Source organism: Ictalurus punctatus, chromosome 5, assembly GCF_001660625.3.
Source record: "Ictalurus punctatus breed USDA103 chromosome 5, Coco_2.0, whole genome shotgun sequence".
Classification (NCBI taxonomy): Eukaryota; Metazoa; Chordata; class Actinopteri; order Siluriformes; family Ictaluridae; genus Ictalurus; species Ictalurus punctatus.
In genome coordinates this window covers 33,854,604-33,867,739 of record NC_030420.2, presented here as the reverse complement: position 1 = coordinate 33,867,739, position 13,136 = coordinate 33,854,604, and the positions used below count along the sequence as shown (strand labels likewise).

The window sequence follows — 13,136 nt, the reverse complement described above, 5'->3', positions numbered from 1 at the left end:
ACGGTGGGATAACCATTTGAATAAACGCAAAATTCTCCTCCCCTTACCCGATAGCTGAGTTCGTATCACACCTGTACTGTACACCTGTTTGTCACACCTACCTCACACACTCAGATATGTAGCTGTGATTTCTCCAGTTCAACCTGCTCGCCAGGCTTGTGTCAGGGTTCTACATTTCATTCTCGTGATTGGGGGAAAAAAACAAAAAAACAACAACGGCGATGGAATACAAAGAGCAGGTGAGGGGTTTTTATTTCTTTTTATTTGATTTTTTTTTAAAGAAAATACATTCAGAGACGTGCTTATGTGAGATTATATTGATTAAATTGAATAATTTCATCAGTAAACAATAAAAATGTCCATGGTTTAGATCAGGTGTGTTAAACTCGTGTCCTGGAGGGTTGCTGCAAAGTCTGTAGCTCAGGTGTGTTCATAACTGCTACACGGTGGTCTGACCCTTCAGGGTTGGGGTCTCACTGCCGTACAAACACTTGTCACTCTATAGTCATCCTCAAGGCTGGTGTTCCTCTGTTTTGTAGAGGAACATCATTTAACATCGCAAAAATGATCTTATTCTTATATTTTCACTCGTTTCCAGCAGATTTTAGCAAATTTATGTGCCAACAGAATGCGATATAAAGAGAATGCGATCTAAAGAGAAAGCTAGCCGACCGAAATATACCTGGCCAGGTTTAACTGCATCTATCCTCTGATGAAACAGAACACGCCGGACAAAGTAATTACAGTTATAAAACTCTATACTTCACATGTTCAAATTAATTGTAAAAAAACAAAAAACAAAAAAACAAACAAACAAAAACCCTCTGCGGTCTCAGTTTTTTGTTCAATAGTGAGTCCTTCGGAAAGTTCTCTCTGCGTTATGTAAATGCAGTTTAGTGCATGTGGTCAAACTCGTTCCCAAACCTGCATGTGCTGTTCAGGCTGCTGAAGTAGAAGCCTCCGCCCAATTCGGAGACCTGATTGAATTCGCATACCCGATTGGCTACTCACACTGGGGCGTGTACGACAGAGACGGATACGTCGTTCACTTTGCAGTCGCAGGTAAGAAAAATTACAGCAGTGTTTGGGGATTCCCACATTTAACACACCTGCCCAGGTGTTCCTGATGACCTGGTTCAGGTGTGTTAGGAATGTTTAGTGTTCTTTATTACCTGGTTCAGGTGTGTTAGGAATGTTTAATGTACTTTATTACCTGGTTCAGGTGTGTTAGGAATGTTTAATGTACTTTATTACCTGGTTCAGGTGTGTTAGGAATGTTTAGTGTTCTTTATTACCTGGTTCGGGAGTGTTCAGTGTTCCTGGTTGGTTCAGTGGTGTATAGTGTTCACTATTACTCATGAGTTGGTTCAGGTGTGTTTGTAGTGTTTATTGTTCCTAATGATCTTGTTCATGGGTGTCCAGTGTTCCTAATTACCTGGGTCAGGTGTGTTATGAGTATTCAGTGGTCCTGATTACCTGGGTCGGGTGTGTTATGAGTATTCAGTGGTCCTGATTACCTGGGTCGGGTGTGTTATGAGTATTCAGTGGTCCTGATTACCTGGGTCGGGTGTGTTATGAGTATTCAGTGGTCCTGATTACTTGGGTCAGGTGTGTTATGAGTATTCAGTGGTCCTGATTACCTGGGTCAGGTGTGTTATGAGTATTCAGTGGTCCTGATTACCTGGGTCGGGTGTGTTATGAGTATTCAGTGGTCCTGATTACCTGGGTCGGGTGTGTTATGAGTATTCAGTGGTCCTGATTACCTGGGTCAGGTGTGTTATGAGTATTCAGTGGTCCTGATTACCTGGGTCAGGTGTGTTATGAGTATTCAGTGGTCCTAATTACCTGGTCCAGGTGTTTTATGAGTATTCAGTGGTCCTGATTACCTGGGTCAGGTGTGTTATGAGTATTCAGTGGTCCTGATTACCTGGGTCAGGTGTGTTATGAGTATTCAGTGGTCCTGATTACCTGGGTCAGGTGTGTTATGAGTATTCAGTGGTCCTAATTACCTGGTCCAGGTGTTTTATGAGTATTCAGTGGTCCTGATTACCTGGGTCAGGTGTGTTCTGAGTATTCAGTGGTCCTGATTACCTGGGTCAGGTGTGTTATGAGTATTCAGTGGTCCTGATTACATGGGTCGGGTGTGTTATGAGTATTCAGTGGTCCTGATTACCTGGGTCAGGTGTGTTATGAGTATTCAGTGGTCCTGATTACCTGGGTCAGGTGTGTTATGAGTATTCAGTGGTCCTGATTACCTGGGTCGGGTGTGTTATGAGTATTCAGTGGTCCTGATTACCTGGGTCGGGTGTGTTATGAGTATTCAGTGGTCCTAATTACCTGGTCCAGGTGTTTTATGAGTATTCAGTGGTCCTGATTACCTGGGTCAGGTGTGTTATGAGTATTCAGTGGTCCTGATTACCTGGGTCAGGTGTGTTATGAGTATTCAGTGGTCCTGATTACCTGGGTCGGGTGTGTTATGAGTATTCAGTGGTCCTGATTACCTGGGTCGGGTGTGTTATGAGTATTCAGTGGTCCTGATTACCTGGGTCAGGTGTGTTATGAGTATTCAGTGGTCCTGATTACCTGGGTCGGGTGTGTTATGAGTATTCAGTGGTCCTGATTACCTGGGTCAGGTGTGTTATGAGTATTCAGTGGTCCTGATTACCTGGGTCGGGTGTGTTATGAGTATTCAGTGGTCCTGATTACCTGGGTCGGGTGTGTTTGGAATGTATGGTGTTCCTGATAAACTGATTCAGATGTGTTAGAAATGTCTAATGACCCTGATTACCTGGGTAATTTCCTAGATGAGACGCACCTGATGAGCACGGTCCGTGGGTACCTGCAGACCATGTTCCCTGTGTGCGGTGATCTCCTGCTCGGAGAGACACGGATCCGCCGCCAACGTCTTGCAGAAGTCAACGTCCCCAAAGGAGCGCGCGTGCTGGTGAGCAACAGCCGGCACACGCTCACACCCTCAGAGCTAGACGATATGAAGCGACGGTGTGACTCCCTCCTGGACAAACAACTTCCTTACAAACTGTTCACTCAGAACTGCGAACACTTCGCCACATTTGTACGCTACGGAAAAGCAGTGTGTAACCAGGTGAGTTCAGTTAACGCTGTGAATTCATCAGAGATCAAACGCTGATCGTCACATCATGTGATCTGTCCATCTGTCTTTGTGTTTATTAATACGTGAAATAGAATGAGAAGCAACTCATAATAAACAGGTCTTGCTTTTAGATTCGGGAATTTCTGACTCTAAATCACTCTGTTCCTGTTTGTTTGATCCAGATTCCAGGAAAAACCAAAAACAAAGAATGTGAGGAGGCGACCAAAGTGTTTGCAGACATTGTGTGGAGAGAGACTTCATGACCTGTGACAGACATGGAAAACTCCTAACCTGAACAATACACATACCGTTAACACACATGTCTTATTTGTATTTATGGATTTGTGGAGTGTTTCCTGCTCTAACACACCTACTGCACCTCCTGGGCTGATTAACACACCTGAGCGAGGCTTATCAGAGCAGGTAAAGCATTAAACCTGGCAGACTATAGTTAGAAGGGAGGAGCGGTGAAATTATATATTGCTAAGCCTAAATATGTATCGTTCGGGTTTCTCTAATGTTTCATTTTATTTATATGTGTGTGGGTATATCACAATGATTTAAAAACATGAATTCACTAATTGGTCAATGTGTCATTTTAATAACAACAACGATAATGATATTGCTTTTAGTGAGTAATTATAACAGATTAAAATACAGAAACTAAAGTACAAAGATCACCCTGCTGTTTCCTTCTTCTTCTTCTTCTTCTTCTTCTTCTTCTTCTTCTGATTCTTCTGGTTAGCATGTCAGAAACATGTACGAGTGAAGGGAAAAAATTAATAAAGAAATTTATCCTAATAACGGTCCTTGCACATATTCTTCATCATGAATCTTGCTTTTTAGTGTTGTTTCTTTTCTTTCAGTTACAGCCTGTACACTGTAACAGCACCTGTGGACTTCATCTTGTCAGTCACAGAATCAACATTTTCCAGTTGTATGTTTACCAGTTCCACCTAAGTGTTGTCTGTTAGTGTTCAGAACAGTAATCTTACCTGCTCCTAATCGCTTTTGGATGTTATTATAGATGTCCTCCTCTTTTTCTGTATGTTTGCAAACAATCTTATCATTTTTTTTTTAGCTTCTGATATCCCTAACAGTGCCATTTACACAATATGGTCAAAACTATGTTGACATCTGACCATGAGACCCGTATGTGCTTGCTTAACATCCCATTTTAAAGGCTGTTATTATAAGATTCACTCTTCTGGGAAGGCTTTCCACTAGATTTTGGGGCATGGCTGTGGGCATTTGTGTTCATTCAGTTACAAGAGTATTACTCAGGTTGAGGTCGAGTACTGATGGGATGTCAAGCTGGCTCCGGTTCCAGTTCATCACAAAGGTGTTCAGTGAGGTTGAGGTTGAGGTCAGGGCTCTGTGCAGGACACTCGAGTTCTTCTACCTTCTTCCAACCTTCACACACCACGCCTTCACGGAGCTCACTGTGCGCACACTGGTATCGTCATGCTGGAACGGTGTTTGGGCCTTTTGAAGGTAAATTGTAATATTACAGCATACAGAGGCATTCTATATAATTGTGTGCTTCCAACGTTGTGGTAACAGTTTGGGGAAGAACCACATATGGGTGTGATTCTCAGGTCACCACATACTTTCAGCAGTATAGTGTATCTAGTTCTGTTTTACTCATTTATCTCCACCCCAAAGGAAGCTGACAGAGTGCTGTATTCTAAGGAGGGTCTGAATATTTAATAAATAATACCTTGTCTGTATCTTGATTGGCCACATATTAGACTAATTAAAGCTGCTGAGGGATGTGAACTACTGTAATCAATGGTTTGATGTCCTCCCCCCACTGAAATACCAGCACAAACTGGATTTTTATATATGTATATACTTGTGAATATTTGTGGCATGTATGTGTGTATGTGTTGCTGTTCCTTTGGAATGTTTTTAGTTATATTTTATTATCTTGTTTTCTTTTGTTTGTTTGTTTTTAGCCATAAATCAATGGAATCCGCCATTTTCAAGCGCCCCACGGAAATATCCCGGATGTTTCCAGCTCCGTTCAGGGAGGAATATCCCGGATGTTGCCAGTTTTGAGAAATATCCCGGATGTTTCTTGGTTAGCGGAGAAACAAAACATGGACATGCTTTATAGTTTTTGTACGCTTCATTCACAAAAGCAGTGAATTTACGCAATTTCACGTTTATATACGCTTACTTAACGCTTATAAAGAGCTCACTTTCGATATCAGTGCGATCCTGAGCTAATTCATGATCTCCAACAGGTAAGAATTGGGAAATATTTACGTTTGCTATCTGCTAGCTACTGTACATGACTGTGAAAGCTGTAGCTATCTTTACCTTAGCCTAGCCTAGCCTAGCTTAGCTTAGCTTAGTTTATCTTAACGCTAATATCACTCCTTGACGCTGAACTGTCACTGTCCAGAGTTCTGCGCATGCGTGTTGTAAAACCCGGCGATCAGACACGCGAAGTGCGCAAGCGCAGTGTAAAATCAAAGCCAGCAGGTTGATTATAGCATAGCATAGCATAGCTTAACTTAGCATAGCTATTACCGGGTTTTGTCTCAAAATTGTTGGTGTGTGAAAGTGATTTTATAAAACGCTCGAATTGTTCATTCATCACTCGAATTATTACTGACTGGAAAAAAAAAAGAATATACGTTGTCAGCCGATCAACTTTATTATATCAGCGACGCTAGCTTAGCTTGTCATGCTACACAGTAAAAATAGCCAGCTAGTCGCATAGCTTACTGCGTTGCTATGGTATCAAAGGAGATAAAATGATGTCGGCTATCTCAGTTAAATAGGAGAACGCTATTGAGGAGAAGTAGTTATCTGTTTTCCCTGTGTTCTTCTCCGTCGGTGTGTTTTTTATATATCGGTTAGTAACGTTACTTTACCAGCTAACTGGCTAACATTTAGACCCTGATGAGGGGTTAGAGCTACAGTGAATGTGTTTTTTTTTTTTGCTGTTGGAAGGTTTAACTGGAACAATTTTAAAACATACTGTCTAGCAACTAATATATTGATATGTTATTTGTTTACTGAGTGTATTTACGAATATTTAATATAGTTTTGTCATGGCTTACATGTGCAGTGTGCTTGATATTATTATCAAGTTTTCATTGCTCACAACAGTCATGGATAAAATGACGAATCGGTGCTTTTTATCTAAAGAGTTGTGCTTGTGATCGCAGAGTGAAACTGGAGGCGAGAGTCGGGCACCGCGTGTGCAGAATCCAGCCCTGATTCCCAGGAAGTCTCATCATCCTGCGTCTCCGTCCTCGCGGCGCAGAGTGATGACATCACAGCGGCAAAGGCATGCCACACGTGCTCTTCCCGCTCCACGGAACTCCTCCTCGAGGAGCTCGGGCTCACGCTCAGGACCCTCGACCTCGTGTGGTGGTGCGTCCCGATCCGCGCCGTCTTCCTCTCGCTCCCTGCACGCGTGGCCGGAGGAGGCGGTGGACGAGGCGTACGGCCTGTACTCGCTGCACCGCATGTTCGACATCGTCGGCACTCACCTCACGCACCGCGACGTGCGCGTGCTTTCCTTCCTGTTCGTGGACGTCATCGACGAGTACGAGCGCGGCGGGATACGGGACGGGCGAGATTTCCTGCTGGCGCTGGAGAGACAGGGGCGCTGCGACGAGACCAACTTCCGGCACATTCTGCAGCTGCTGCGCATCATCACCAGACACGACCTTCTGCCTTACGTCACGCTGCGCAAGAGACAGACAGGTGACCACACACACACACACACACACACACCACAGAGATTGGTCTGTTAGTAAGCAGCTTCAGAAGCATATTGCTGACGTGTGTGTGTGTGTGTGTCTGTTCTGCAGTGTGTCCTGACCCTGTGGATCAGTACTTAGAGGAGACGTCTGTACGCTACATTTTTCCCAGAGGAAGCAGGACAGAGAGCCCACAGGTCACACCGCACAGATGCGCAGGTGTGTGTGTGTGTGTGTGTGTGTGTGTGTGTGTGTGTGTTTTCATGAAGCCAGGTGAATACACACACTGATGCGTGTTTCTGTGCAGGTCCACAGCCTGTGATTCGTTGCCCCTCTCCTGAGGTGTGTCAGCCCCGCCCCAAACCGGCCACGCCCACTCCAAACAGAAAGAGGAAGAGAGCTCACAGTGTGGCGGACTGCCGGGAGAAACAGACCTGCGGTACACACACACACACACACACACACACATACATGTGCACACACACATGTATACATGTCTAGAGCTGTGTTATTGGAGCAGTATGTAAATATCCGTATCCTCTCTCAGACATCCGTCTGCGTGTTCGAGCGGAGTACTGCCAGCACGACTCGGCCCTCCAAGGCAACGTCTTCTCCAACAAGCAGGAGGCGCTGGAGCGGCAGTTCGAGCGCTTCAACCAGGCCAACACCATCCTGAAATCGCGCGACCTCGGATCCATCATCTGCGACATCAAATTCTCAGAGCTCACCTACCTGGACGCGTTCTGGCGCGACTACATCAACGGCTCGCTGCTGGAAGCGCTGAAGGGCGTGTTCATCACAGACTCACTGAAGCAAGCTGTCGGACACGAGGCCATCAAACTGCTCGTCAACGTCGACGAGGAGGACTACCAGGCGGGCAGGAGGAAGCTCCTGAGGAACCTGATGATGGGGGGAGGGGTGGGGGCGGGGCTGGGGTTAAGCCCAGCTGGCCCGGGGACGGGGACTTCATAATGGCGAAGCGAAATTTTGACTGTAAGTTTGTTGTGGAGTGTGGGCGGAGCCAAGCCGAGTTACATGGACCCGAGGAACAGATCACGGAGGAAGGACAGCGTTGAAGGAGAGAGAACGTATGCTTCAGTTCTTAAAGTATGAAAATAATACTAATAATCATAGGCAATGTCTCGATCGAGAAACCGGTATCATGGTGTTTAGATTTGCCAACAGTGTGCCAACGAAGCACTAAAAAGCATTTAAAATAAAATAAAAGAAGTGACAAATTCATCCAGAAATGAAACATAAATGCAGTCGATCAGCCAAGACGTGTTTGTCGTCTGGTTCAGATTTGCGCTGGAGCTACAAAGCTAATGTAGCTAATAAGCTGTAGTGGTTTATCACCCAGAGCGTCGTCTGCGAATTCTCAAATTCTAACACCAAAAATATCAAACCATGCGATTCCCGTCGTTAAAGGTGGCCGCCTTCATATCGTCCCAGAGCCGGGCTACGCGGTGACGTTTAAGACGTGTTTGTTTCCAGAGAACAGGAAGTCGCTCCGTAAACACGTTTACATGACAGACCTTTGGAAGCGCGACATTTAGTCCGAGATCGACTTCATAAGCAACGTTAACCGTAGTAGCTCCAGGTTCAGTACCGAAGAACCGAACCGAACAGGTGTTCGGTTGATCGACTGCGTTTCAGGGAAAACCCTTCAAACGTGTGAGGTAGTTTTGTCAAATTATTCCTTGAAGAGAAGAAGAGCGCCCCCTTGTGGAGAACGTGGAGCTGTGTTGCACAAACAGGGCTCTCGAATCTCAGACCCTCCCACGCCTCGTCTTTTTCTCCTTTCCCCTTCTTTCTGTTTGATTCCCGAAAGAAGCGTAGAAACATTCATTTGGTGATCTGGAGAAGCTCCTCAGTGACTGTTCCGGAAGACTCCGAGGCCGAAGAAGTGGAATTTAAAAAGAAAGAAGAAAAAAAAAAAAAGAGATTTTGTACGATTTTCCTACCGGAATTAAACAACGTTACAAAACATGGTATCTATTATATAGGCTGTATGTTCTGGTGATGTTTTGAGTGCTTGTCCATTAAACCTGCATGTCGGCGATTTCGCTAACGTCACGGTGAGCTAGACATGTGCCGATGATCGATTATAGCGCACGCCGCCACGTTCGACGCGCAGTGACAGTGTTATATTATGGCCTGCTGTGCCATATTTGGACGTGCCCCCCCCCCCTTACCCCACCCACCTTGGAGTATGCAATCCCATAATTCCATTCATTATGCCATTTTTGGAATGTAGTATTTTTTTTAATACAGTATTGTCATATTGTAAAATGCTGCGATAATAAAAATCACTCTGAGAATATCGGTCGTATCGGCACATGCCTATAGCAGATAAACACGCTGTGTTCAGTAGACTCCTGGAAAGGGTTTTTGTTTTTTTTGTTTTTTTTTCCCCCCCGAAGGCATTTGCAGATCACCGTTACCGGTATATCTTGGCACGGCGAGCGTGTTGGTCCCCCGACATCATCAGAACTGTTCCACTGGTTACGTGGAGAAAAAAAAGTAGTTAGCTTGCTGTTAAATTAGCTAGCTAGCGTCGCGTTGAAGGTTTGCTGTCGGAGTAGCTGAACTGAAATAGCTAGGTGTTCATTAATTAATACTGATTATTGAATTATTCCAACATTCTACCAAGAAGTAGCTAAAGTTTACCTCCAGAACCTCGCTCACGAAGAACGATGACCCAGGGGATCGCCACACTCCTCCACACCGACGGCACAGTTTATTATTATTATTATTATTATTTTATTGAGTGTTTCACATCCTGTAAGGACCGCCATTCCGAATCCGAATGAAGTGCTGCAATACGACAATTTATTATTATTATTTTGATTTACTAAGATTTATTCCTGGTTCCCACGGCGACGATTGTGTTCAGTGATGCGTCTACGTGCGTAGCAGCTGACTGATTAATTAAGTGTACAAATCAATAAAAACGGATTGTTAAAATAGTGAATTCTGCTGTTTCTATCTATCTTCATTCATTTATTTATTTATTTACTTATTTATTTATTTTCCCTCCAGTGTACTTCTGCGGTACTGCGACGTGGCCAGATTTCGGTGTGATGGAATCCGAACAGCACCTCTTCCCCGGTTTAGACTGCGTGTTAGCGTGCGTACTGCGGGTCGGATCCTCTAACGGTAGACCTGCGATCGAAAGAAAATGATTCGCGTGAACGATCGACGTGATTCGGGAAATCGGGATCGCGCAAACGAATGCAGAGGTTCTTCAGAGTGAGCTCAAGGTGGTACGGAGGGGAGGTTTTTCCTTTCCGTCGGCACGTTTTTGTTTTTACGTTTCGCCAGGGTCACTACCGTATCAGACGAGAGTCGTGGCAGCGTTCTGACGCGTTACACGATCTGAACGGTCCCTCCAGGAGTTTCCACAGATTTGGGCGAAGACACGTCATCGCAGTTCGCGTTCAGCCTCTTCGATTCACGTGCGTCAAACGTCCGATCGTCCAATCTAAAGCTAGCTTACAACACTGAAATATCCGGAGCGTACTAAGCTATTTAAATCAGAAAAGTCCTTTCCAGAACATTTCAGGTTTCACCTAAACATTCTGTAGTTTGTTCGACCAAAAACGGTTTAGTTTTGTGGCTTTACAGCGCCACACTGTGGACCATAGCAGTATAACAGCATGAACTACACTTTAGAGTGGGATGTATTCAAAATGTTTGATGTTTTTGCTTTACATTTTGGCATGTTTACTTCATTTACAACATAAAAATCTGTTTTCCCACAGTTATGCCAGGAAATATGGCTCAGGTTTCTCTTCATATAGAAAATGCATAACTCTGCAGCACCGTGACTGAGTGAGTGAGTGAGTGAGTATTTCATGCACAATGATCCTTAAACTTTTAATGCACTGTGAAGTCATAGGTGGAACATTCGGGTGCGAGCACCGATGCCTACGCAACCCCGATCGACAGCCGTGTATAAAATGATTGTGCCTGAGGAAAATAAATCAATGTGTGTGGAGAATGTTTTTGTTTCATTAAGACGGAATAAATCATCTGTATCTGGGAAAACCTGCTCGATTTAAACATAAGCCCAGTGTACTCCAGTTTTGTGAAAGGTTTTACTAAAATGGACTTTTTGTAGGACTTGGTACGCAAATGTGATGCAGCTTTATGCCTCATGACGTACTCCAACCAGAAGGTGGCACTGTTTATCGGTTTCATCCTGTATTCCTGTAATCCTGCCAATGTTCTTTCTGTACAGCTGTTTATCCTCCAAGATGTTTTTCAGAGGATGAGTTAGCGTATCCGTGTCCAGGGCCGTGACCTCCGAAGCTTCAGCCGTGCGGTGGCTTTCAAGCATACCGTGTTGTCAGACTGATCAGCGGTATTCCCAGCGTCGGAACGCCGCTATAGATGGCCTCGTAGATACCGTTTGTTCCTCCGTGCGTTGGGAAAACCTTCATTTTCGGATGTCCGAGAAGGTCGTTTTGTGGGAACGTAAAATCAGTGTAGTGTTACCCAAGGTGGAAGGTTTTGGTCCGAGGCGTCTCCACGCAACCTTGTGCCGTAGACGAGCGAAAGCGGAAGAGAAGATCTCTGATATTTCAGAACCCGTGCGTCCAATCAGCTTTCCCAAAGACATGATGATTACTCCATGTTCTCCTGAACTCTGCGTGAACATCTCCAGTTTATCAGGTAAAGGATTGGAGGGCTTGCGTTGAGATCCCTCGATGTAGGCCACGTTTGGCATCGTGAAGCCGCAGATTGGCGCATTGAATGAGGGAGTAGATGTCAGCTTCTGGATCTTTAAACTCTCAGATGACGTTCTGGTACCGAGGTCTAGTAATGGCATGGTCAACATGCATTGAAATACTATAATGCAGGATGTTCTTCAGTCTGTCCGTGAAACTCGTCGTTTGATCTCTGTTTAGGGATCCGATTGTTGGAACGTAGGAAAGAGGTGATGGTGCGATTGCAAAGTGGTTTATCAAGTGAAACGCTGAACACCATTGGAAGGCCCAGGTATGACCCCCAACACGACTCCGCCTCTGCATACAGGATCAGTCAGGATCAAATCGTATCTGGGGTCCCGAGGCTTTTTTTTGACAGAGTTTGACAGAGTGACCTGGATGGTCAAAGATTTGTAGTAATACATATAACAAAGTTAAAATAGTAAAATGGGAAGAGATTTGCCATCAGTCCACAAACATGAGCATGTCCTGGAGAAAGGTGAAGAGTAAAAATGTCTGGGCGTGTTTCGGGCTTTTTATTCTTCTTATACCACATACTTACGCCAATTTACGATTTATTATGGAGATGCCGGAGATCCAGATTTTCTGCTCTCTGGACCTGACTGATCTATCCTGATGCCCTACGTCTGGATGGAGCTCTCGTCAGTTGGAGGCTACGTTCTGCTACTGAGGACGACCCCAAGCAGAGCAGCCTGGAGATCGCTGAGGACGGTACCGCTTGAAGTACCATGGAAACGGTTCTGGACCTCAGTTCCACATGGACGTTCTCGCTGTGGTTGCTGGGACGACGGTTGCTGCGATGTCCTCGGGACTGCGATCACCTCATACAGTTTTACACTCGGGTCTCCTTTAGTGAACAGTGGACTAGTTCAACAAACAGACTTCATGTTAAACCATAACGAACTTTCTTTTACTCTCACACTCTCCGTCGTTACCCAGATGAGGACGGGTTCCCTTCTGAGTCCGGTTCCTCTCAAGGTTTCTTGCCACTGACTTGCTCGATATGGATAAATTCACACACTTAAAATCTGTATCCTGTGTTTATATGTTTCTGTAAAGCTGCTCTGAGACGACGTCCGCTGTTAAAAGCGCTACATGAATAAAACTGAACTGAATTTGATTGATTTTATTATTTATTAAATAGCCACGTCATACTTTTTATTCCTTTATACCTACATTTAATGTTGTAGAACTTCTGCGAAGCAAGTTCCTGTTCTCACTTATGTTATAAACAGCTGTTCCTCTCTCACTCTCACTCTCTCTCTCACTCTCTCTCACGCTCTCATATGATGTTTAAGATAAAGTGCTGACACCTTCCATAAATGTTAAATTAGCATCTCCTTCACCATCTCGACAATTATGCTTGTTTTTAATCCTTTTATTATTATTATTATTATTATTATTATTATTAGTGGAGCGTTTGCTGTACACTTCCCTGTGGCCATACTGTTACTGTCAAACGATAGAAAATGAAGCAACACTTTCTGACCAATCAGAGTCCAGGATTCAGCAGCGCTGTAGTATAAAGATATGAGTACTGTACTGTATTTGTAATAGTATTGACTATAC

The 13,136-nt window shown here is 44.5% G+C and overlaps 2 protein-coding genes and 1 pseudogene across 3 annotated transcripts; 2 read left to right on the top strand and 1 right to left on the bottom strand.

The window, feature by feature from the left end:
• Positions 1–84: 84 nt before the first annotated feature.
• On the top strand, positions 85–3,916 carry LOC108265723 (phospholipase A and acyltransferase 2). The gene is made up of 4 exons (XM_017468358.3): positions 85–239; positions 942–1,062; positions 2,805–3,103; positions 3,295–3,916. The coding sequence occupies exons 1-4, from the start codon at positions 222–224 to the stop codon at positions 3,373–3,375; spliced, it is 519 nt and encodes a 172-aa protein (XP_017323847.1). The 5' UTR covers positions 85–221; the 3' UTR covers positions 3,376–3,916.
• A 1,173-nt stretch (positions 3,917–5,089) lies between these two features.
• dedd (death effector domain containing) lies at positions 5,090–9,808 on the top strand. Of its 2 annotated transcripts, none has more exons than XM_017468356.3 (5): positions 5,090–5,361; positions 6,295–6,838; positions 6,946–7,053; positions 7,142–7,273; positions 7,382–9,808. In XM_017468356.3, exons 2-5 carry the CDS (start codon positions 6,397–6,399, stop codon positions 7,804–7,806), a joined length of 1,107 nt encoding a protein of 368 aa, XP_017323845.1. In that variant the 5' UTR covers positions 5,090–5,361; positions 6,295–6,396; the 3' UTR covers positions 7,807–9,808. The 2 variants fall into 2 exon arrangements, with proteins under 2 accessions (XP_017323845.1, XP_017323846.1); XM_017468357.3 differs by lacking the exon at positions 5,090–5,361 and adding an exon at positions 5,562–5,978.
• A 956-nt stretch (positions 9,809–10,764) lies between these two features.
• LOC108265202 (UDP-glucuronosyltransferase 2A3-like) lies at positions 10,765–11,971 on the bottom strand (annotated as a pseudogene).
• Positions 11,972–13,136: the final 1,165 nt, after the last annotated feature.

What these genes read in the sequence shown, in the direction of transcription:
- LOC108265723 (XM_017468358.3), top strand. An exon ending in CGTTCACTTTGCAGTCGCAG is followed by an intron (nt 1,063 to 2,804) that starts GTAAGAAAAATT and finishes GTAATTTCCTAG; the next exon opens with ATGAGACGCACCTGATGAGC. An exon ending in GAAAAGCAGTGTGTAACCAG is followed by an intron (nt 3,104 to 3,294) that starts GTGAGTTCAGTT and finishes TGTTTGATCCAG; the next exon opens with ATTCCAGGAAAAACCAAAAA.
- dedd (XM_017468356.3), top strand. Translation starts at nt 6,397, where the DNA reads ATGACATCACAGCGGCAAAGGCATGCCACACGTGCTCTTCCCGCTCCA. An exon ending in CACACCGCACAGATGCGCAG is followed by an intron (nt 7,054 to 7,141) that starts GTGTGTGTGTGT and finishes GTTTCTGTGCAG; the next exon opens with GTCCACAGCCTGTGATTCGT. An exon ending in CCGGGAGAAACAGACCTGCG is followed by an intron (nt 7,274 to 7,381) that starts GTACACACACAC and finishes ATCCTCTCTCAG; the next exon opens with ACATCCGTCTGCGTGTTCGA.